Source organism: Coregonus lavaretus (genome assembly GCF_964263955.1).
Source record: "Coregonus lavaretus genome assembly, contig: SUPER_35_unloc_5, whole genome shotgun sequence".
NCBI classification, from domain to species: Eukaryota; Metazoa; Chordata; class Actinopteri; order Salmoniformes; family Salmonidae; genus Coregonus; species Coregonus lavaretus.
The window spans coordinates 136,414-159,803 of NW_028167177.1; the positions used below are offsets into that span (position 1 = coordinate 136,414).

Consider the following 23,390-nt stretch of genomic DNA (forward strand, 5'->3'; position numbering starts at 1 on the left):
AGATCTCGCGATACATGGCCCCATCCATCCTCCCCTCAATACGGTGCAGTCGTCCTGTCCCCTTTGCAGAAAAGCAACCCCAAAGAATGATGTTTACACCTCCATGCTTCACGGTTGGGATGGTGTTCTTGGGATTGTACTCATCCTTCTTCTTCCTCCAAACACGGCGAGTGGAGTTTAGACCAAAAAGCTCTATTTTTGTCTCATCAGACCACATGACCTTCTCCCATTCCTCCTCTGGATCATCCAGATGGTCATTGGCAAACTTCAGACGGGCCTGGACATGCGCTGGCTTAGTGTGTTACTAATGGTTTTCTTTGAGACTGTGGTCCCAGCTCTCTTCAGGTCATTGACCAGGTCCTGCCGTGTAGTTCTGGGTTGATCCCTCACCTTCCTCATGCTCATTGATGCCCCACGAGGTGAGATCTTGCATGGAGCCCCAGACCGAGGGTGATTGACCGTCATCTTGAACTAATAATTGCGCCAACAGTTGTTGCCTTCTCACCAAGCTGCTTGCCTATTGTCCTGTAGCCCATCCCAGCCTTGTGCAGGTCTACAATTGTATCCCTGATGTCCTTACACAGCTCTCTGGTCTTGGCCATTGTAAGAGCATTGAAGATGGGTCGTGGCTGGGTCTTCCAGCATGGCAACGACCCGAAACACACAGCCAGGGCAACTAAGGAGTGGCTCCGTAAGAAGCATCTCAAGGTCCTGGAGTGGCCTAGCCAGTCTCCAGACCTGAACTCAATAGAAAATCTTTGGAGGGAGCTGAAAGTCCGTATTGCCCAGCGACAGCCCCGAAACCTGAAGGATCTGGAGAAGGTCTGTATGGAGGAGTGGGCCAAAATCCCTGCTGCAGTGTGTGCAAACCTGGTCAAGACCTACAGGAAATTGCAAACAAAGATTTCTGTACCAAATATTAAGTTCTGCTTTTCTGATGTATCAAATACTTATGTCATGCAATAAAATGCAAATGAATTACTTAAAAATCATACAATGTGATTTTCTGGATTTTTGACCGTCATCTTGAACTAATAATTGCGCCAACAGTTGTTGCCTTCTCACCAAGCTGCTTGCCTATTGTCCTGTAGCCCATCCCAGCCTTGTGCAGGTCTACAATTGTATCCCTGATGTCCTTACACAGCTCTCTGGTCTTGGCCATTGTGGAGAGGTTGGAGTCTGTTTGATTGAGTGTGTGGACAGGTGTCTTTTATACAGGTAACGAGTTCAAACAGGTGCAGTTAATACAGGTAATGAGTGGAGAACAGGAGGGCTTCTTAAAGAAAAACTAACAGGTCTGTGAGAGCTGGAATTCTCACTGGTTGGTAGGTGATCAAATACTTTTGTCATGCAATAAAATGCAAATTAATTATTTAAAAATCATACAATGTGATTTTCTGGATTTTTGTTTTAGATTCCGTCTCTCACAGTTGAAGTGTACCTATGATAAAAATTACAGACCTCTACATGCTTTGTAAGTAGGAAAACCTGCAAAATCGGCAGTGTATCAAATACTTGTTCTCCCCACTGTATGTATTGAAAATGAAATACAAAAATATCTAATTTACACAAGTATTCACACCCCTTAGTCAATACTTTGTAGAAGCACCTTTGGCAGCGATTACAACTTTTAGTCTTTCTGGGCAAGTCTCTAAGAGCTTTCCACACCTGGATTGTGCAACGTTTGCCCATTACTCTTTTCAAAATCATTCAAGCGCTGTCAAATTGCTTGTTGATCATTGCTAGACAACCATTTTCAGGTCTTGCCATAGATTTTCAAGTAGATTTAAGTCAAAACTGTAACTCGGGCACTCAGGAACTTTCACTGTCTTCTTGGTAAGCAACTCCAGTGTAGATTTTGCCTTGTGTTTTTAGGTTATTGTCCTGCTGAAAGGTGAATTGCTGGGCGCCCGAGTGGCGCAGTGGTCTAAGGCACTGCATCGCAGTGCTAGCTGTGCCACTAGAGATCCTGGTTCGAATCCAGGCTCTGTCGTAGCCGGCCGCGACCGGGAGACCCATGGGGTGGCGCGCACAATTGGCCCAGCGTCGTCCAGGGTAGGGGAGGGAATGGCCGGCAGGGGATGTAGCTCAGTTGGTAGAGCATGGCGTTTGCAACGCCAGGGTTGTGGGTTCGATAAAAAAATAATGTATGCACTAACTGTAAGTCGCTCTGGATAAGAGCGTCTGCTAAATGACTAAAATGTAAATGTAAATGAATTAATCTCCCAGTGTCTGGTGGAAAGCAGACTGAACCAGGTTTTCCTCTAAGGTTGTGCCTGTGCTTAACTCCATTCCGTTTCTCTTTAATCCTGAAAAACTCCCCAGTCCTTAACGATTACAAGCATACCCATAACATCATGCAGCCACCACTATGCTTGAAAATATGGAGAGTGGTAATCAGTAATGTGTTGTATTGGATTTACCCTAAACATAACACTTTGTATTCAGGATTAAAAGATAATTGCTTTGCCAAATTCTTTTCAGTATTACTTTAGTGCCTTGTTGCAAACAGGATGCATGTTTTGGAATATTTGTATTATTTATAGGCTTCCTTCTTTTCACTCTGTCAGTTAGGTTAGTATTGTGGAGTAACTACAATGTTGTTGATCCATCCTCTGTTTTCTCCTATCACAGCCATTAAACTCTGTAACTGTTTTAAAAGTCACCATTGGCCTCGTAGTGAAATCCCTGAGAGGTTTCCTTCCTCTCCGGCAACTGAGTTAGGAAGGACACCTGTATCTTTGTAGTGACTGGGTGTATTGATACACCATCTACCAATAGGTGCCCTTCTTTGCGAGGCATTGGAAAACCTCCCTGGTCTTTGTGGTTGAATCTGTGTTTGAAATTCACTGCTCGACTGTGGGACCTTACAGATAATTGTATGTGTGGGGTACAGAGATGAGGCAGTCATTCAAAAATCATCTTAAACACAATTATTGCACACAGAGCAAGTCCATGCAACTTAATATGTGACTTGTTAAGCAACTTTTCACTCTTGAACTTATGTAGGCTTGCCATAACAAAGGGGTTGAATACTTATTTACTCAAGACATTTCAGCTTTTCATTTTTAATTAATTTGTAAGAATTTCTAAAAAACATAGTTCCACTTTGACATTATGGGGTATTGTATGTAGGTCAGTGACAAAAATACAAAATGTTAGCCATTTTACATTCAGGTTGTAACACAAATAAAATGTGGAAAAAGTCAAGGGGTGTGAATACTTTCTGAAGGCACTGTAGGCCGTGTAAAGGGTTAATAAACACAAAATGGGACTTTTCATTCTAAGACTTAAATTGAGACTCTTTTGTATACATCACATCTGATCTCACCCTGTTCTGCATACAGCAACAGCTCCTTTGGTCATGGAGGACAACCAGACTACACCTCCTCCTGAACCCACAGGGGAACCAGCTGAGCAGCACAGGACCACACACAGTCTCACTGAGGTGAGCCCACTACTGTCTGTATGGTATTAGGTCAGGGCCTGTATCCACAGTGTCTCAGAGGAGGAGAGCTGTGGGACCAGCCACAAGGAGTCGCTAGAGCGCCAAGAGCCAAGTAAAGCCCCCCGGTCAAACTCTCCCCTAACCCAGACGACACTGGGCCAATTGTGCGCCGCCCTATGGGACTCCCGGTCACGGATCGAACCCCAGGCTGTAGTGACGCCGCAACACTGCGATGCAGTGCCTTAGACCGCTGCGCCACTCGGGAGGCCCCCATATCAGATTTCTTGATCCAACATCCTCTCACTCTGTATCTTTTACAGTCAGTAGACATGGAGGGTGGGAAGCCTGATCTGCTGCTGGTCAAAGAGGAGACAATAGAGGACGGACTAGAGAGCATTGATCTGCTGAGTGGACTAAAGATGGGGGAGCAAGGTAAGGGAGAAATACATATAGCCTACATACAGTAATAGATCTTCAATGGGAATAGTGATGCACCTGGCTATTGTTTTTTCTTTATTCATAAAATGAAATCAATACAGCTTATGTTTACATACAAAAACACATTATAATGTATGAATTTGACCAGGTACAGTTGAAGTCGGAAGTTTACATACACTTAGGTTGGAGTCATTAAAACTCGTTTTTCAACCACTCCACAAATTTCTTGTTAAACGACTATAGTTTTGGCAAGTCGGTTAGGACATCTACTTTGTGCATGACTCAAGTAATTCTTCCAACAATTGTTTAAAGATAGATTATTTCCCTTATAATTCACTGTATCACAATTCCAGTGGGTCAGACGTTTACATACACTAAGTTGACTGTGCCTTTAAACAGCTTGGAAAATTCCAGAAAATTATGTCTTGGCTTTAGAAGCTTCTGATAGGCTAATTGACATCATTTGAGTCAACTGGAGGTGTACCTGTGGATGTATTTCAAGGCCTACCTTCAAACTCAGTGCCTCTTTGCTTGACATCATGGGAAAATCCAAAGAAATCAGCCAAGACCTCAGAAAGAAAATTGTAGACCTCCACAAGTCTGGTTCATCCTTGGGAGCAATTTCCAAACGCCTGAAGGTACCACGTTCATCTGTACAAACAATAGTATGCAAGTATAAACACCATGGAACCACGCAGCCGTCATATCGCTCAGGAAGGAGACGCGTTCTGTCTCCTAGAGATGAACATACTTTGGTGCGAAAAGTGCAAATCAATCCCAGAACAACAGCAAAGGACCTTGTGAAGATGCTGGAGGAAATGGGTACAAAAGTATCTATATCCACAGTAAAACGAGTGCTATATCGACATAACCTGAAAGGCCGCTCAGCAAGGAAGAAGCCACTGCTCCAAAACCGCCATAAAAAAGCCAGACTACAGTTTGCAACTGCACATGGGGTCAAAGATCGTACTTTTTGGAGAAATGTCCTCTGGTCTGATTAAACAAAAATAGAACTGTTTGGCCATAATTACCAGCGTTATGTTTGGAGGAAAAAGAGGGTAGCTTGCAAGCCGAAGAACACCATCCCAACCGTAAAGCACGGGGGTGGCAGCATCATGCTGTGGGGGTGCTTTGCTGCAGGAGGGACTGGTGCACTTCACAAAATAGATGGCATCATGAGGAAGGAAAATTATGTGGATATATTGAAGCAACATCTCAAGACATCAGTCAGGAAGTTAAAGCTTGGTAGCAAATGGGTCTTCCAAATGGACAATGAACCCAAGCATACTTCCAAAGTTGTGGCAAAATGGCTTAAGGACAACAAAGTAAATGTATTGGAGTGGCCATCACAAAGCCCTGACCTCAATCCTATAGAAAATTTGTGGGAAGAACTGAAAAAGCGTGTGCAAGCAAGGAGGCCTACAAACCTGACTCAGTTACACCAGCTCTGTCAGGAGGAATGGGCCAAAATTCACCCACGTTATTGTGGGAAGCTTGTGGAAGGCTACACGAAACGTTTGACCCCAGTTAAACAATTGAAAGACCATGCTACCAAATACTAATTGAGTGTATGTAAACTTCTGACCCACTGGGAATGTGATGAAATAGATAAAAGCTGAAATAAATCATTCTCTCTACTATTATTCTGACATTTCACATTCTTAAAATAAAGTGGTGATCCTAACTGACCTAAGACAGGGAATTTTTACTAGGATTAAATGTCAGGAATTGTGAAAAACTGAGTTTAAATGTATTTGGCTAAGGTGTATGTAAACTTCCAACTTTAACTGTAATTGACCAAAAAATACTCCATATGTAGAGTTCTCTGCCATGTTTGTAAAGTCTATTTTGTAACCTCTTCCTGCAGGTGGTTGGCTGGAGGCTAAAAGAGGAGACTGGGCGACCATCATGGATTCCCAGACCCAGACCGGTGCAGCCAAGGGCCCAGGGGATGACATCATCGATCAGGCCAGGACCAGAGGCGACATAGTGGAGGTCAGTGGATGTGAGAGTGTCCTCAACTCAGGGCTGGGGAACAACACTGTTAACCACAACCAGAAACTGACAATCAAACACAAAACAAACAAACTTAATCTCCATGACAACAGACTGGCTGAGACCAGGGTGAGGTGTCGATTTGAGGTGTGTCCGTATGCGGTAGGAGAGAACAGACTCGGGTAGCAATGCCTCGTCCTGCTCCTATAGTTGTGATTTAGAGAGACTGATGGCGCCTCAGGTTAACCCCCTAACAGGTTCTGCCTTCAGCCTGCCTTCTATAGGATCTATCAACTGGAACATGGATCCTGTGACAACACAGACACTCCCTGGCCTTCGTCCTCCTCACACTCTCCTAATGTTAAACCAGACCTCAGACACTAAATGGCTACACGATCCCATTAACAAATGACAGTAGTACAGACGGAATCACGCTTCCCGCTTTAGAAAGCCTTTAGTTTCCCCAAACAGGTGGAGATTCACCAGAAAGATACACACGTTCGGCTGCCACCTGTGCCGGGCCAGTTTCTCCCGCCCCTTTAACCTGAAGAGGCACCTCAGGATACACCAGCAGAAAATGCACACGGCCCATGTATAGTGACATGTAATGTAGTACTAGTTAGTTTGTTTGTAGTTAATTCTGTTGGTTTTTGATGTATAGGGAACTGGATGAGGTGAACTGAGGAAATAATTAATATGATGAGGCAGAGTAGGTGATATGGTGATGGTTGGTGTGATGGTGTCTGTAAAAATGCTTCACTGATGAAAAGTGACAAACTTTCTCCCTTTAGGTTGATGCTGGTGTTTTATAGTGAGAAAAGGATAGTGCCTTAATTCATGTTTTCTTGACATGAAGTAGTGAAGCTGTGTGTAATGTTGAACCTTTTCCAAAGTATTCCAACATTTATTTTATCAAAACGAGGGTACCAGATTGACAGAAAAGTTAGTGTTACCATAGTGAGTAGAGTTATTCTACTTGTCACATGTATAATTTTGTGCAATACAATTACTGTACATTATGTGAGTGTATGACAATTTGTTGTCAATTAAATACAAAATTGACTTTTTTATCATTGCAGGGACTGAGTTTCCCTTATCTCAGTCAAACCAAAACATTATACTTAATTCTTAAATCAACACATATGGAATTGTTTTTATAATTCATTCCAATGGCTCCATATTGTTAGGTACTTGAATTACATGTTTCTGTGTACAGCAAGTTTCTTATATAAACCTTTATGTGTTCTTCTGTAAAATTTGTGTTTACAGTCTGCAGTCCATGAGGACCTGCTGATATCCAGTGTTGCTGGTGGGAGAGACTGGACCTCTGAAGCGGCTGGTCACAACACCTGGCCCTGGGTCAGAACCCTGGATCAGGAGCCATCACTCTTCCTTCCCGAGTCGGAACGAGGACCGAACCACAAGGGACAAAGACTCCACCATCACCACACAGAACACAACCAGTGGACAGGTGGACTTAACAACCTCAGTCCTGGTGGTCATAAGAGAGACAGAGGCTCCAGTCAGGGATCCAGTCTGCAGTCCAGACCCTTCTCTTCACAGTCTCAGTGCAGGGATGGAGCAGGGCCTGGGGCTGATCGAGATAGACCCTCATGTTCCTATGATACAAACACCACAGTATCCATGATGGACAGAGCAGGTCACCCTGGGCTTCAGCCTTCACAGAGAGTGGTGGGAGACCCCCCTGGTGGGAGTCTTTCTGGAAGTCTGTCTTCTCCTTCAGGGTCTCGTCTAATGCCTGGTGACTGGGTTCATAGAAGGCCTGAGTGTAGCCTTCCTCAGTTACCTCAAGGTTACCCCGCCAATACAGACAGGGTCAGGATGGGCGTTCACCACAAGAGGTACCTAGCCTATAACACAGAACACAATCCCAACAACACCCAAACAATGGCTAGAGGTCAAGGAGGGAGCTCAAAGACTAACCACCTGAGGGTGGTGGCTCCTGCTTCTACCTCCTCTGGTGTCATTGGGTCACAATGTGGGAGGCCGAGCGTTAAGACCGACGCAGACAAGCCGTACGCCTGCCCCACGTGTGGGAAGCGCTTCGCTAAGGTGAACTATGTGAAGCAGCACCAGACCGTTCACACCAAGGAGAAGCCCTTCAAGTGTAAACTGTGTTACAAGAGCTTCTCCTTCCTGAGTAACCTTATCAGACATAGGAGTGTCCACAGTGGGGAGAAATTGTAGCAGTGTGGCTTGAGATGTAGGCTACATAGGGGATATCTGGGACCAATTCTTTAGCTGAAATATTACAGAATAACTGATGAATTTACGAACACCAGCTGAATATGACCGGTTCCATGAAATGTTGTCAAAGAAAAGTAATTAAATTGTTGCCAGCAGCACAGTTACAGTCACCAACGCTCTAGATAACATGAAAACAGCCTAACCAGCTCTATGGCAAATAAAATGGTGTGAGGTGTTCTCTCATTTGTGTCTGTTAGTAGCTAGCAAGCTAGCCAACTTTAGCCAGTTAGCATGGGTGCTTGACTGCCGTTGTGAGGTCTGAACGCTCGGATCAACCCTACTCCTCGGCCAGAGTGTCCAGTGTACAGTCGTGGTCAAAAGTTTTGAGAATGACACAAGTATTGGTCTTCACAAAGTTTGCTGCTACAGTGTTTTTAGATATTTTTGTCAGATGTTACTATGGTATACTGAAGTATAATTACAAGCATTCCATAATTGTCAAAGGCTTTTATTGACAATTACATTAAGATTATGCAAAGAGACAATATTTGCAGTGTTGACCCTTCTTTTTCAAGACCTCTGCAGTCCATTCTTGCATAATCAATGCTTGGAGTTTGTCAGAATTTGGGGGGTTTTGTTTGTCCACCCGCCTCTTAAATATTGACCACAAGTTCTCAATGGGATTAAGGTCTGGGGAGTTTCCTGGCCATGGACCCAAAATGTCGATGTTTTGTTCCCCGAGCCACTTAGTTATCACTTTTGCCTTATGGCAAGGTGCTCCATCATGCTGGAAAAGGCATTGTTCGTCACCAAACTGTTCTTGGATGGTTGGGAGAAGTTGCTCTCAGAGGATGCGTTGGTACCATTCTTTATTCATGGCTGTGTTCTTAGGCAAAATTGTGAGTGAACCCACTCCCTTGGCTGAGAAGCAACCCCAGACATGAATGGTCTCAGGATGCTTTACTGTTGGCATGACACAGGACTGATGATAGCGCTCACCTTTTTTCCGGATGCCCCAAACAATCAGAAAGGGGATTCATCAGAGAAAATGACTTTACCCCAGTCCTCAGCAGTCCAATCCCTGTACCTTTTGCAGAATATCAGTCTGTCCCTGATGTTTTTCCTGGAGAGAAGTGGCTTCCTCGCTGCCCTTCTTGACACCAGTCCATCCTCCAAAAGTCTTCGCCTCACTGTGCGTGCAGATGCACTCACACCTGCCTGCTGCCATTCCTGAGCAAGCTCTGCACTGGTGGTGCTCCGATCCCGCAGCTGAATCAACTTTAGGAGACGGTCCTGGCGCTTGCTGGACTTTCTTGGGCGCCCTGAAGCTTTCTTCACAACAATTGAACCTCTCTCTTTGAAGTTCTTGATGATCTGATAAATGGTTGATTTAGGTGCAATCTTATTAGCAGCAATATCCTTACCTGTGAAGCCCTTTTTGTGCAAAGCAATGATGACGGCATGTGTTTCCTTGCAGGTAACCATGGTTAACAGAGGAAGAACAATGATTTCAAGCACCACCCTCTTTTTAAAGCTTCCAGTCTGTTATTCTAACTCAATCAGCATGACAGAGTGATCTCCAGCCTTGTCCTCGTCAACACTCTCACCAGTGTTAACGAGAGAATCACTGACATGATGTCAGCTGGTCCTTTTGTGGCAGGGCTGAAATGCAGTGGAAATGTTTTTTTTGGGATTCAGTTCATTTTCATGGCAAAGAGGGACTTCGCAATTCATCTGATCACTCTTCATAACATTCTGGAGTATATGCAAATTGCCATCATAAAAACTGAGGCAGCAGACTTTGTGAAAATTAATATTTGTGTCATTCACTAAACTTTTGACCACGACTGTATGCTCCGAGAGCGAAACGCTCTGAATTTATGAACGAACAATCTGAAAATGCTCTGAATTTACGAGCGCACTCTGAGCACTCAAGTGAATTTACGAACACACCCTATATTTCCCCTCTGAATTTGGTTTTGACTATGGTCTATTCATAACAAATATAATGTCCCTCGTTTTTATAACACTCCTAGTCTGGGTACCAGTATTTTTTTGCTAACTTTCCACTCCATGTCATTGCCAAAGAGACTGGCCTTTCTGCAATCTCAATATTCAATATGCAGCTGGATTCACAGTGGAGTTGCTCATTGGTTGTTGGAAATAACATTAATATTTCACATGACAATGTGGAGCCTCAAATAGAATTAGAATTTTAACAAACATTTAGCTGTTAGCGATGCAAGTTGTAGTTTGAGGCATAAAATCAAAGCAAAGAGGCTTTGTGGTTGGAAGTGCAGTACGTATTTAGTTCGAGAGTTTAGATGTAAACTAGCAACTTGACAGACTGGTTTCATCTGGACAAACAATGAACGGGTGATCAGATCTGTTAATAAATGAGATCATGTTGTCCTTTTGATTTGCTTGTTTATCATTTAGAATTCAAATGGCCTTAGTTTCCTTGGCTTCCTTCAAACCTATAGGTTTATGTCCTTGCCACCGATGGGATCTAGCCAGTCATTCGTTTTTAGGTCAATTACGAACTGCTCTGAGCTTGAAAGGCTTTCCACTATATTCCACAGCCACAAAGTAAAGATTGGCTATATCTTGAAAATTCATGGTTAGAGTTTGGCATAAGGTTAGCAGTCTTTTAGAATCAGAGAGTGAAATACTTACACACTCCTCTCTAACATGTAGGCTCAGCATTCCTGAACAGTCCCATTACAAGTCAGAATGTTAAACAAACTAAATTTCAACTTACTTTACCTGTTGTCCGCCGATTTTGTACATATGTCGGAGGTAATCTGATACAAAATATCCACAGGTAAGTGTTATCAACTCGACATTTAGTACGCTGGTCAGTATATCGGTTTGTATTTCCAGTTTTTATTTTCAATACTGATGCAATTCACACGTGAAAAACACTTGCACAATATGGGCGACCCTAATCAAACTACAGACCGAACAGCAAACACTTCCAGCTGATTGAGAGGAAACGTGCTTCGGTCGACTACATTCGGCTATTGTTTACATATTGTGCATACCATATCCACCGCCACCATGGGACACACTGTTCACAACGCTGACATCAGCAAACCGCTCGCCCACACGACACCATACACGTGGTCTGCGGTTGTGAGGCCGGTTGGACATACTGCAAAATGTTCTTAAATTGACGTTGGAGGTGGCTTATGCTAGACAAATTAACATTCAGTTCTCTGACAACAGCTCTGGTGGACATTCCTGTAGTCAGCATGACAATTGCACACTCCCTCAAAATGTAAGACATCTGTGGCCAATGTGTTGTGTGACAAAACTGCACATTTTAGAGTGGACTTTTATTGTCCCCAGCACAAGGTGCACCTGTGTAATGATCAGCTTCTTGATATGCCACACCTGTCAGGTGGATGGATTATCTTCGCAAAGGAGAAATGCTCACAAACAGGGACGTAAACAAATTTGTGCACAACATTTTAGAGAAATAAGCCTTTTGTACGTATGGAACATTTCTGGGATCTTTTATTTCAGCTCATGAAACATGGGACCAATACTTTACATGTTGCGTTTATATTTCTGTTCAGAAAGAAATATCAACGCAACATGTAAAGTATTGGTCCCATGTTTCATGAGCTGAAATAAAAGATCCCAGAAATGTCTTATCTATATATTGTTTACACACTTTAATTTATTTTATTATGTCAATATGTATTTGTTGTCAATGTTTTGGCATAAAACGGGTGGTACTTGTGAACACAGTCAATAGTTGGAAAGTAGCTGAGTTAATTGAAAATAATGCCATTGTTAATTAGATACTTTATTCATTAATTAGGCTATTTTCTCTTGAACCATAGGGTCTATCTACTAGAAACTCATGGGTAATATGGACACAGATATAATAAATGAATAATATACACTGAGTATACCAAACATTAAGAACACCTTCCAAATATTGAGTTGCATCCCCCCTTTTGCCCTCAGAACAGCCTCAATTCGTCAGGGCATGGACTCTACAAGTTGTCGAAAGCATTCCACAGGGATCCTGGCACAGTTGTGTCAAGTTGGCTGGTGAACCATTCTTGATACACACGGGAAACTGTTGAGCGTGAAAAACCCAGCAGCGTTGCAGTTGACACACTCAAACCGGTGTACCTGGCACCTACCATACCCCGTTCAAAGGCACTTAAATATTTTGTCTTGCCCATTCACCCTATGAAAAAAATCCTTCTTTAACCTGTCTCCTCCCCTTCATCTACACTGATTGTAGTGGATTTAACAAGTGACATCAATGCGGGGGTGCATACTATGCCACTGCAACTATAAATTAAAGATGCAGTATGCAGAAATCGCTCCTGGTTGCTAAATTCTAATAGTTAGTCTAATTTCAGTTTATGTGACAATATAAGCAAGTAAAGTATAGAGAATCATTGTACCATCTAAACCGCTGTGAAATATATTTTCCATAATCAAAAGTATTGTACTTTCAGCTGTTTGAAGCTGGTGTACAAAACCGAAAGTAAAAGATACAAAAACTAAACTTAAGAACGGAAAATATATAAATAGCGAACATAGAACCAATCTAACGCTTCTTTGACTTACGCTCAACGACAATGACAGATCTATAACTTATATTTCTATGTGAATTTGGTCACCCAAAAAGTTACATATTACATATTAAAGTATAACCATAAGAAATCTAAGATGTGTCAAATAAATTATATCCAGCTCAGAGCTCCAGCTATGCATTTGGTTTGCTAACTTGCTAGCTATGTTGCTAGATGTTAGTGCTGAACGATTAACCAAAATTTTTTTTTTCTTCCAACATCGGTTCAATTACTTTAATTCTATTGAGTTAGTTTTTTTATATGTGAGCTCAAGGTGTCATTTCTCTAGAGAGAAATCAAATCATTCACGACAGCAATCAAGTCAAGAACTACAGTGGGGAGAACAAGTATTTGATACACTGCCGATTTTGCAGGTTTTCCTACTTACAAAGCATGTGGAGGTCTGTAATTTTTTTATCATAGGTACACTTCAACTGTGAGAGACGGAATCTAAAACAAAAATCCAGAAAATCACATTGTATGATTTTTAAGTAATTATTTTGCATTTTATTGCATGACATAAGTATTTGATACATCAGAAAAGCAGAACTTAATATTTGGTACAGAAACCTTTGTTTGGATTTTTGTTTTAGATTCCGTCTCTCACAGCCACCAATTGTGCAAGTTCTCCCACTTAAAAAGATGAGAGAGGCCTGTAATTTTCATCATAGGTACACGTCAACTAAGACAGACAAAATGAGAAAAAAACAAAATCCAGAAAATCACATTGTAGGATTTTTAATGAATTTATTTGCAAATTATGGTGGAAAATAAGTATTTGGTCTAACAAAAGTTTCTCAATACTTTGTTATATACCCTTTGTTGGCAATGACACAGGTCAAACGTTTTCTGTAAGTCTTCACAAGGTTTTCACACACTGTTGCTGGTATTTTGGCCCATTCCTCCATGCAGATCTCCTCTAGAGCAGTGATGTTTTGGGGCTGTCGCTGGGCAACACGGACTTTCAACTCCCTCCAAAGATTTTCTATGGGGTTGAGATCTGGAGACTGGCTAGGCCACTCCAGGACCTTGAAATGCTTCTTACGAAGCCACTCCTTCGTTGCCCGGGCGGTGTATTTGGGATCATTGTCATGCTGAAAGACCCAGCCACGTTTCATCTTCAATGCCCTTGCTGATGGAAGGAGGTTTTTACTCAAAATCTCACGATACATGGCCCCATTCATTCTTTCCTTTAAACGGATCAGTCGTCCTGGTCCCTTTGCAGAAAAACAGCCCCAAAGCATGATGTTTCCACCCCCATGCTTCACAGTAGGTATGGTGTTCTTTGGATGCAACTCAGCATTCTTTGTCCTCCAAACACGACAAGTTAAGTTTTTACCAAAAAGTTATATTTTGGTTTCATCTGACCATATGACATTCTCCCAATCCTCTTCTGGATCATCCAAATGCACTCTAGCAAACTTCAGACGGGCCTGGACATGTACTGACTTAAGCAGGGGGACACGTCTGGCACTGCAGGATTTGAGTCCCTGGCGGCGTAGTGTGTTACTGATGGTAGGCTTTGTTACTTTGGTCCCAGCTCTCTGCAGGTCATTCACTAGGTCCCCCCGTGTGGTTCTGGGATTTTTGCTCACCGTTCTTGTGATCTTTTTGACCCCACGGGGTGAGATCTTGCGTGGAGCCCCAGATCGAGGGAGATTATCAGTGGTCTTGTATGTCTTCCATTTCCTAATAATTGCTCCCACAGTTGATTTCTTCAAACCAAGCTGCTTACCTATTGCAGATTCAGTCTTCCCAGCCTGGTGCAGGTCTACAATTTTGTTTCTGGTGTCCTTTGACAGCTCTTTGGTCTTGGCCATAGTGGAGTTTGGAGTGTGACTGTTTGAGGTTGTGGACAGGTGTCTTTTATACTGATAACAAGTTCAAACAGGTGCCATTAATACAGGTAACGAGTGGAGGACAGAGGAGCCTCTTAAAGAAGAAGTTACAGGTCTGTGAGAGCCAGAAATCTTGCTTGTTTGTAGGTGACCAAATACTTATTTTCCACCATAATTTGCAAATAAATTCATTAAAAATCCTACAATGTGATTTTCTGGATTTCTTTTTCTCAATTTGTTTGTCATTGTTGACGTGTACCTATGATGAAAATTACAGGCCTCTCTCATCTTTTTAAGTGGGAGAACTTGCACAATTGGTGGCTGACTAAATACTTTTTTTCCCCCACTGTATAACAAAGTATTGAGAAACTTTTGTTATTGACCAAATACTTATTTTCCACCATAATTTGCAAATAAATTCATTAAAAATCCTACAATGTGATTTTCTGGATTTTTTTTCTCATTTTGTCTGTCATAGTTGACATGTACCTATGATGAAAATTACAGGCCTCTCTCATCTTTTTAAGTGGGAGAACTTGCACAAATACTTATTTTCTCCACTGTATATTACTGGAAACGTTCTAAGTTTACCAGTAAACTACCTGAGTTTTGGTATCTTTCAAGGATTGTATGTAATCTATCATATTACATTTTGTGGCCTTTTTTGGGTACTTCAGATATTCACAGGTGTCTGTAATCATCTCTGGCCCTCTGTGTACCCTTATCACATGTAAAATATATTATATAATAAAGTAAGATTATTTTAAAATAGAATGACAAAGCTGTAAAACATTATCCTAAATAAAACCAACATAGGGCTCGATTCTGATTTAGGAAATTACGCCTTTCTTACACACGCCTTTCCCACGCAGTTCTCAGTAGTTGGTATTCAGACTTACCTTGTACAGGTGCGTAATGGCTTTGCTTTTTTTTTTTTACTGCTGAAAACCCTCCCACTTGCTGGCCAACAGATTTTCTCATGGATTTTTCATTCAATAGGGTTGTCAGTACATTTATCTTAAGACATCCCTTTAAAAATACGGTGTACCTTTAATTAGAACTTTGTCGACAAACTAGAATATGTCGAGAGAACGGGTTCAGAAAATAGGGATCAATGAAAGAACCCCATTTAAATATATGCATATTCGTCTCCACTTCAACACCAACTGGTAGATGTAAAAATACACTGATCTTGTAGATTATTAAGTCAAATTTTGGGGTTAGGAAATGTATGTATGAATCATTAAAAAAAGGTTTGGATTGCCTTTACGCACTAATTATATTGATGAATAATAAATACAGTGGTTTGATTCATCCTGAAAGTTGTCATATTCAAGTTCAATCAATGTTAGTTATCATGTGAAGTGTCTTGGGGTAAGAGGGTAATTAACCACATACAGTGGCTTGCGAATGTATTCACCCCCCTTGGCATTTTTCCTATTTTGTTGCCTTACAACCTGGAATTAAAATTGATTTTTGGGGGGTTTGTATCATTTGATTTACACAACATGCCTACCACTTTGAAGATGCAAAATATATTTTGTGAAACAAACAAGAAATAAGACAAAAAAACAGAACTTGAGTGTGCATAACTATTCACCCCCCCAAAGTCAATACTTTGTAGAACCACCTTTTGCCGCAATTACAGCTGTAAGTCTCTTGGGGTATGTCTTTATAAGCTTGGCACATCTAGCCACTGGGATTTTTGCCCATTCTTCAAGGCAAAACTGCTCCAGCTCCTTCAAGTTGGATGGGTTCCGCTGGTGTACAGCAATCTTTAAGTCATACCACAGATTCTCAATTGGATTGAGGTCTGGGCTTTGACTAGGCCATTCCAAGACATTTAAATGTTTCCCCTTAAACCACTCAAGTGTTGCTTTAGCAGTATGCTTAGGGTCATTGTCCTGCTGGAAGGTGAACCTCCAGTCTCAAATCTCTGGAAGAAAAACAGGTTTCCCTCAAAAATTTCCCTTTATTTAGCGCCATCCATCATTCCTTCAATTCTGACCAGTTTCCCAGTCCATGCCGATGAAAAACAGCATGATGCTGCCACCACCATGCTTCACTGTGGTGATGGTGTTCTCGGGGTGATGAAAGGTGTTGGGTTTGCGCCAGATATAGCGTTTTCCTTGATGGCCAGAAAGCTCAATTTTAGTCTCATCTGACCAGAGTACCTTCTTCCATATGTTTGTGGAGTCTCCCACATGCCTTTTGGCGAACACCAAATGTGTTTGCTTATTTCTTTCTTTAAGCAATGGCTTTTTTCTGGCCACTCTTCCGTAAAGCCCAGCTCTGTGTACGGCTTAAAGTGGTCCTGTGGACAGATACTCCAATATCCGCTGTGGAGCTTTGCAGCTCCTTCAGGGTTATCTTTGATCTCTTTGTTGCCTCTCTGATTAATGCCCTCCTTGCCTGGTCTGTGAGTTTTGGTGGGCGGCCCTCTCTTGGCAGGTTTGTTGTGGTGCCATATTCTTTCAATTTTTTAATAATGGAGTTAATGGTGCTCCGTGGGATGTTCAAAGTTTCAGATATTTTTTTATAACCCAACCCTGATCTGTACTTCTCCACAACTTTGTCCCTGACCTGTTTGGAGAGCTCCTTGGTCTTCATGGTGCCGCCCCTTGCTTAGTGGTGTTGCAGACTCTGGGGCCTTTCAGAACAGGTGTATATATACTGAGATCATGTGACACTTTATTTAACTAATTATGTGACTTCTGAAGGTAACGGTTGCACCAGATCTTATTTAGGGGCTTCATTGCAAAGGGGGTGAATACATATGCACGCACCACTTTTCCGTTATTTATTTGTAAGAATGTTTTTTAACAAGTAATTTTTTTTATTTCACTTCACCAATTTGAACTATTTTGTGGATGTCCATTACATGAAAGCCAAATAAACATAGATTTAAATTACAGGTTGTAATGCAACAAAATAGTAAAAACGCCAAGGAGGATGAATACTTTTGCAAGGCACTGTACCCCTCATTAATCCTTTGTTAACTTCTCATTTGAAACAGTCTAAATGTTTTAAGAGAGACAGTAAACCTAGGCTAGAACAAGGACAGTTGAATATTTACCTTAGTGATGTGATGTAGATGGAATAGTCATTCTAGAGTCGTTCCATCTGATTTCAATCACTTTGACCGCACCCCTTTTGATTTGAATGAAACTTTCTATACCTATTTGCCCATGGTAGAAGTGGTCAGAAAGTGACTTTTTGGACCTGAATGCCAAAACATAGGAGATAGAGTTACTCAAAGTTGACCCATTTTGCATACCATACCATGAGACATCCATGTCTTCATCACTGGAAAATATAAAAGGTTGAGTTTGATATAATTTAAAAGCTTACAAACAGGATTGTGAAACTATTTAGTAATTTCTTGAAAAAAAATGTTTTAATAGAAATGTCATTTTTTTATCCTTTAACGTCATTTACAATGTCAATAAAAATGTGTAAACTCCGTTTTTTTACCCAACTTTTAACCTAGATCCAATGACATGGTGACATTTTTTGTGGATTTCAAGTTGAATTCAGGTTAGTTGACAAATCAACCAAATGTAAATCAAAGCTAGACGTTGAACTGACGTCTGTGCCCAGTGGGGGATGTCTCATGGTAAGGCGGGGTATGCAAAACGGGTCAACTTTAAGCACCTCTATCTCCTAAATGTTTCGGCATTCAGGTCCAAAAAGTAACTTTCTGACCAAATCTACAATGTGAAAATATGTATAGAAATTTTGCGTCAAATCAAAAAATCATTGAAATCAAATGGAATGACCCTCTATTATTTTCTACTCTTTTCTTGCTAACACACTGCTCTTTCTAAACAAGTCTGGACTCAGCTTGAAAGATACTGATCATAGGAGATTTGATGTGTAATGTAATAAGCAGTACCTATGGAATTAGCTGATAGTTACTTTATTGAAGAAAAATGTACTTACTATGACTGAGATATGTGGTTGTCACACCTAGCTATCTTAAGATCAATGCATTAACTGTAAGTCGCTCTGGAGAAGAGTGTCTGCTAAATGACTAAAATGTAAAATGTACCTTATTTCAAAGAACATACCCTTTTCATTTAACCACATCCTTTGAGCTATGACGCCAACCAATAGGATCCTTTCTCTTCAGTGTAAAGGGTGCGATGCAGACCCGGTGGAGAGCGCAAGACTGACGTGACCCTGTTGGTACTTTTGAATTTGAATACAGCGTTATTACCTGATAAAGTAATGTTAGTTATCCGGTGAGAGCTTTTGTTCCGAACCCCCTACGGTGGGACAAAGAAGTGTGTAGTTTTGGTGGGAAAAGCTGTGTGTGTCAATTGTGGGGGTGACCATGTTGCTGGGGATCAGAAATGTCCTGTGCGAGTGAGACAGGTTGAGGTTGCCAGGGTTAGAACAGTGCAGAAAGTGTCATATGCTGAGGCAGTGAGGAAAGTAGAGGATGGTGGGCTAAGGGTGAGGCAGCCTGAGAGGATCCCTGTGAGTAGTAGGCCAGTACAGAGTGACAAGAACAGTTTGTCCTTTAGTAAGGTTGGCTTCTTGGTGTTTATTGCTATGGTAATTAATTGAACCGGACAGACGGAACAGAAATCCCAGAAGATTGATTTGGTAGTAGCAGCAGCAGGGAAGTTTTTGAGTGTCAGATTTTAGTGCAGAAGAACTACAGGGAATTTTGAGAGAAAGTGTTCCATCCTCCCAGGCCAACAGCCTGGGGTAGGATTTGTTAGCGCCAAAGTAGTGGGAAGGGGTGGTGGGTTTGTTGGGGATAGTGGTGTATATGTAGGATTAGATGGAGGTGCAATTTCTTTTTTCCCATTCCCCTTTTATGTGAACAAAATATGCGATTCACACTCCGACCTGTGAAGGGCAACAATACGTAACAAAGTGTCTAGTCAGAAGGTATCGTATGCGGAGGCAGTGAAGATGGGTCAAGGGTGAGGGACCCTAAGAGGCTACCAGTGAGTATTAGACTTTTGCCAGTACAGAGTAATAGGCCTACGAATGAAATGTGCTTCAGTAAAGTTGGCTTTTTACAGTTCATTGCCATGGTTATCAACTGTACCGCCGGAATAGAATGTAAATCACAGAAAATAGGTGTTGTGGTGGCAGCTGCAGAGAAGTGCTTGGGATTACGAGAATTTACTACAGAAGAGTTACAGGGTGTGTTGAATGGTAGTATTCCGTCCTCCCAGGCTGTCAGCATGGTGTAGGATCAGATAGGGTCAATAGTGGAATTAGGGGTGTTTTTTTAATGAATGTTGAGTTATAAAATAAAATAGTTGGCAGGGTTTTTCCCTTTTCCCATTTATACTCCAGTCCAGTTGGTGGCGGTAATGCAACGTTAATATTGGATGCCAACCGGAATTAAACCCACTGAAGAAGACTGCCGGAAAACCACACAAAGAAAAAGTAGTAAACGGAAGTTAACAATAATTTCCAAGTTAGAGATTTATTGTTGTATTTAGACATTTATTAACACCCTAGAACTCAATTTATGACTAATTTAACTGCACAGCATCACATACTTACCCAAGGTAGTGTTTAATTCCCGTTGGAAACAGGACTTGAATGATAGGTTTTATATAAGTAAGCTACCTAGCTGTTAACGTTTGCTAACAATGGCTAACTGTATGGTTTTTCACACTCAAATAGCCTCCATCATGGAGGTGCTAGCGAATGCAGCTGTGGCAGACATCTGTAAACTCGTAGACGACGACTATGCAGTGTTTCGTTTGGAAATAACTCAAAGCCAGAAAGAAAACGGGGCATTGCGGAGGAAACTACAGCTACTGGAACTGAAGATGGCACGGGAGCGCGCAGAGAGGACAATGCGAGAGCGCGTCGTCGCAGGCAGTACTACTACGAGTAGTGTCAAGATCCTGGACCAATACAGAGGAATGGCAAGAGGTACATTTAGCAGAAAATATATAGCTCAGGGACTGTCGCCACGTTCCCCTCTGCACACGTGTTCAGATGTGTTACCCAGAATTGGGTCCGTTGTTTGGCTAGTATGCAATAATTCCCCTGATTACTTAGCTATCTTGCGCAAAGACACTATCATCATCTCACCAGATTCTTGATTAACTGCATTTCCTATTATTTACTCAATGAAAACAATGTGATGCATGGAACATAATACATAGATAAATAAATAGTATATCAAGAAGTGTTACCTTACATCCTTGCCAATTCTAGACAGTGTCAAAACTGTCAATAGTGTACAATATAGCATTGACAGTAGCTAACAGAACCACCTCTTTTCCCCCAATCACTCTCTCAGGTGAAGGACATGTCACTGGAGGCCACAGGATTTCTGTGAAGCCAGCAGGACACAATACATGGAGAGATGACCAACCAATCACTGTTGATGAGGGGAGTGGAACCTCAACCCAGCACGTTATCATGATAGAGGTTAGTGGAATAGTGTTGCATTACAAATTACAGTTACTTTGTAAATCAAATGTGGCCTGTTTATTTCAGAAAGGCTCCCCTCAGCTATTCACTTGCTTACACGTACATCCTCATTTATCTGCCATAGGGGAGCTTGTGAGACATTATTATCCAGTTTACATTTACATTTACATTTTAGTCATTTAGCAGACGCTCTTATCCAGAGCGACTTACAGTTAGTGAATACATATCTTTTTTTTTTTTATACTTGCCCCCCCGTGGGAATCGAACCCACAACCCTGGCGTTGCAAACGCCATGCTCTATCAACTGAGCTACATCCCTGCCGGCCATTCCCTCCCCTACCCTGGACGACGCTGGGCCAATTGTGCGCCGCCCCATGGGTCTCCCGGTCGCGGCCGGCTGCGACAGAGCCTGGATTCGAACCAGGATCTCTAGTGGCACAGTTTGCACTGCGATGCAGTGCCTTAGACCACTGCGCCACTCAGGAGCTACAGACTCAGTTCTACTCATATACCAGTAATAACACCCTCTCTTCTTATAAGTCTGCAGATGCAGAGGCTGCAGGTCCTGGGGTCAAGCTGGAGAGGTCTGAAGCAGAGGTGGACCCACGGCACAGCAGAGACATCCAGACTGGAGTGCCCCTTGTAGCCACAGAGGATTCCACCACTGCCCCAGCGCAGTACAGGACCCGACGCAGGATCACGGAGGTCAGTGGAACGCCGAACGCTGTACTCAAGTCAGAGACAGACACCGAGACTTTAAAGGGGCTGGAGCGACTGGGTTGTCCTCCTTCTCCCCGCTCAGAGTATTTACTTTATGGTAACCCGAGCCCGAGGACGGTTTTATCCCATCAGGACTCAGGTGACGCATTACAGACTGGCAATGATCCGTCCTGTTCATACGCTACAGAGACCGAGATGATACCTGGTGACATATCTGTGGACTTAGATACACAGACTAATCCAATGAGAGGGGACTGGAACCGGTACAGTAGTAGTGTAAACTCTGAAAGGTGCCTAGATAAGAAAGGGGAGGTTGTAGTCTTAGATGAGGTGATTGTGAAAGTGGAGGACGACACTCCTCTGACATGGAATGCAAACGAAACTCACTTAGGAGAAGGACACTCGCAGGGCAACACCAGTGACTTCTTAGAATACAGGGAAAGCTTAGAGACAAATCCAAATGTCGCAACCCACTCCCCTTTACACGCTTTCAGGGATCACGACCCAGTGTCCACGTCAATGGGGCCTTCTGATTCACACGGCCGCATCCTTTTCGATCATCAGGTATTGAACTCAAATGACAGGGCTAGAGCCCAGGCTCAGGGAGGGGGAGCCACATCAGGCAGTAGTAAAGAGAAACGGTTCCTCTGCATGTTCTGTAACAAAGGCTTCAGCTGCCTCCAGAAGGTGGAGAGTCACCAGAGGGTCCACACAGGGGAGAAATCCTTCAGCTGTACCCAGTGTGAGAAGAGGTTCTCCCACCAGCACCACCTGAAGAGGCACCAGAGGGTCCACACAGGGGAGAAACCCTACAGCTGCCCCCAGTGTGAGAAGAGGTTCTCCCGCCAGGACCAGCTGAAGATGCACCTGAAGGTCCACACGGGAGAGAGGCCGTTCTCCTGTACTCACTGCGGGAAGAGGTTCTCAGAGAGGAGCTACCTCAGGACACACCAGCAGAAAAACCATTCCACTCTATAACATAGAAAATAACTATTCCACTCGATAGTTTCTGACGTTTAGATCAAACCCTGCATTAAAGACAAAGATTAATTTTCATTGTTGTCAGCAGAAAATATCCACAGATGCATTTGTAATAACAAGAGTAACAGATTTCAGTGTTGAATATTCCTGGGTAGAATATTGCATCCAGACATTGTGTGATATATAAGGCATATATAAGCCTAAAAAGTCTGTTACATATTGTTTGTACTGTGTAGGCTATATAATGTTCACAAATGCCTATTTCATTACTTCCATTCAACTACATCATTTTTTCCCCAAAACATTTTTAATGAGAAAATAAATGCAGTATCATGTTCATGCTGATTTTTTGAGACGTGTGCATGTGGTTTTCATATGGTGTATTTAAAACGTGTTCGTTTAATAAACACATAATGGGACTTTTCATTAAGACTTTCAATAATCCCCCTTGGATTTCTTCAAATGTTGTATTAAAGTGTGATTAAAATGGATTGAATTGTCATTTTTAGTCAATGATCTACACAACATACTCGAATGTCAAAGTGGCAGAAAAATTCTGACATTTTTTAAAGATAAATGAAAAAAAAAAAACGAATACCTTCATTAGATAAGTATTCATCACCCCTGAGTCAATACATAATCAGAAACACCTTTGTCAGCGATTACAGCTGTGAGTCTTCTTGGGTAAGTCTATAAGAGCTTTGCACACCTGGATTGTGCAATATTTGCCCATTTATTATTTTC

The 23,390-nt window shown here is 42.1% G+C and overlaps 2 protein-coding genes across 3 annotated transcripts; both read left to right on the top strand.

Moving 5' to 3' along the window:
* Positions 1-3,359: 3,359 nt before the first annotated feature.
* Positions 3,360-10,406, top strand: LOC311110370 (uncharacterized protein). The gene is made up of 4 exons (XM_084188916.1): positions 3,360-3,448; positions 3,769-3,880; positions 5,754-5,881; positions 7,151-10,406. Exons 1-4 carry the CDS (start codon positions 3,365-3,367, stop codon positions 8,087-8,089), a joined length of 1,263 nt encoding a protein of 420 aa, XP_084045042.1. The 5' UTR covers positions 3,360-3,364; the 3' UTR covers positions 8,090-10,406.
* A 9,523-nt stretch (positions 10,407-19,929) lies between these two features.
* On the top strand, positions 19,930-23,136 carry LOC311110394 (uncharacterized protein). 2 transcript variants are annotated; one of them, XM_084188942.1, is made up of 4 exons: positions 19,930-20,065; positions 20,184-20,438; positions 20,812-20,942; positions 21,486-23,136. In XM_084188942.1, the coding sequence occupies exons 1-4, from the start codon at positions 20,026-20,028 to the stop codon at positions 22,641-22,643; spliced, it is 1,584 nt and encodes a 527-aa protein (XP_084045068.1). In that variant the 5' UTR covers positions 19,930-20,025; the 3' UTR covers positions 22,644-23,136. The 2 variants fall into 2 exon arrangements, with proteins under 2 accessions (XP_084045068.1, XP_084045067.1); XM_084188941.1 differs by having other exon boundaries at positions 19,972-20,438.
* The last annotated feature ends 254 nt before the right edge of the window (positions 23,137-23,390 follow it).

What these genes read in the sequence shown, in the direction of transcription:
- LOC311110370 (XM_084188916.1), top strand. Translation starts at nt 3,365, where the DNA reads ATGGAGGACAACCAGACTACACCTCCTCCTGAACCCACAGGGGAACCA. An exon ending in CCACACACAGTCTCACTGAG is followed by an intron (nt 3,449 to 3,768) that starts GTGAGCCCACTA and finishes TATCTTTTACAG; the next exon opens with TCAGTAGACATGGAGGGTGG. An exon ending in CCAGAGGCGACATAGTGGAG is followed by an intron (nt 5,882 to 7,150) that starts GTCAGTGGATGT and finishes TTGTGTTTACAG; the next exon opens with TCTGCAGTCCATGAGGACCT.
- LOC311110394 (XM_084188942.1), top strand. Translation starts at nt 20,026, where the DNA reads ATGACTAATTTAACTGCACAGCATCACATACTTACCCAAG. An exon ending in GCATCACATACTTACCCAAG is followed by an intron (nt 20,066 to 20,183) that starts GTAGTGTTTAAT and finishes ACACTCAAATAG; the next exon opens with CCTCCATCATGGAGGTGCTA. An exon ending in ATACAGAGGAATGGCAAGAG is followed by an intron (nt 20,439 to 20,811) that starts GTACATTTAGCA and finishes TCACTCTCTCAG; the next exon opens with GTGAAGGACATGTCACTGGA.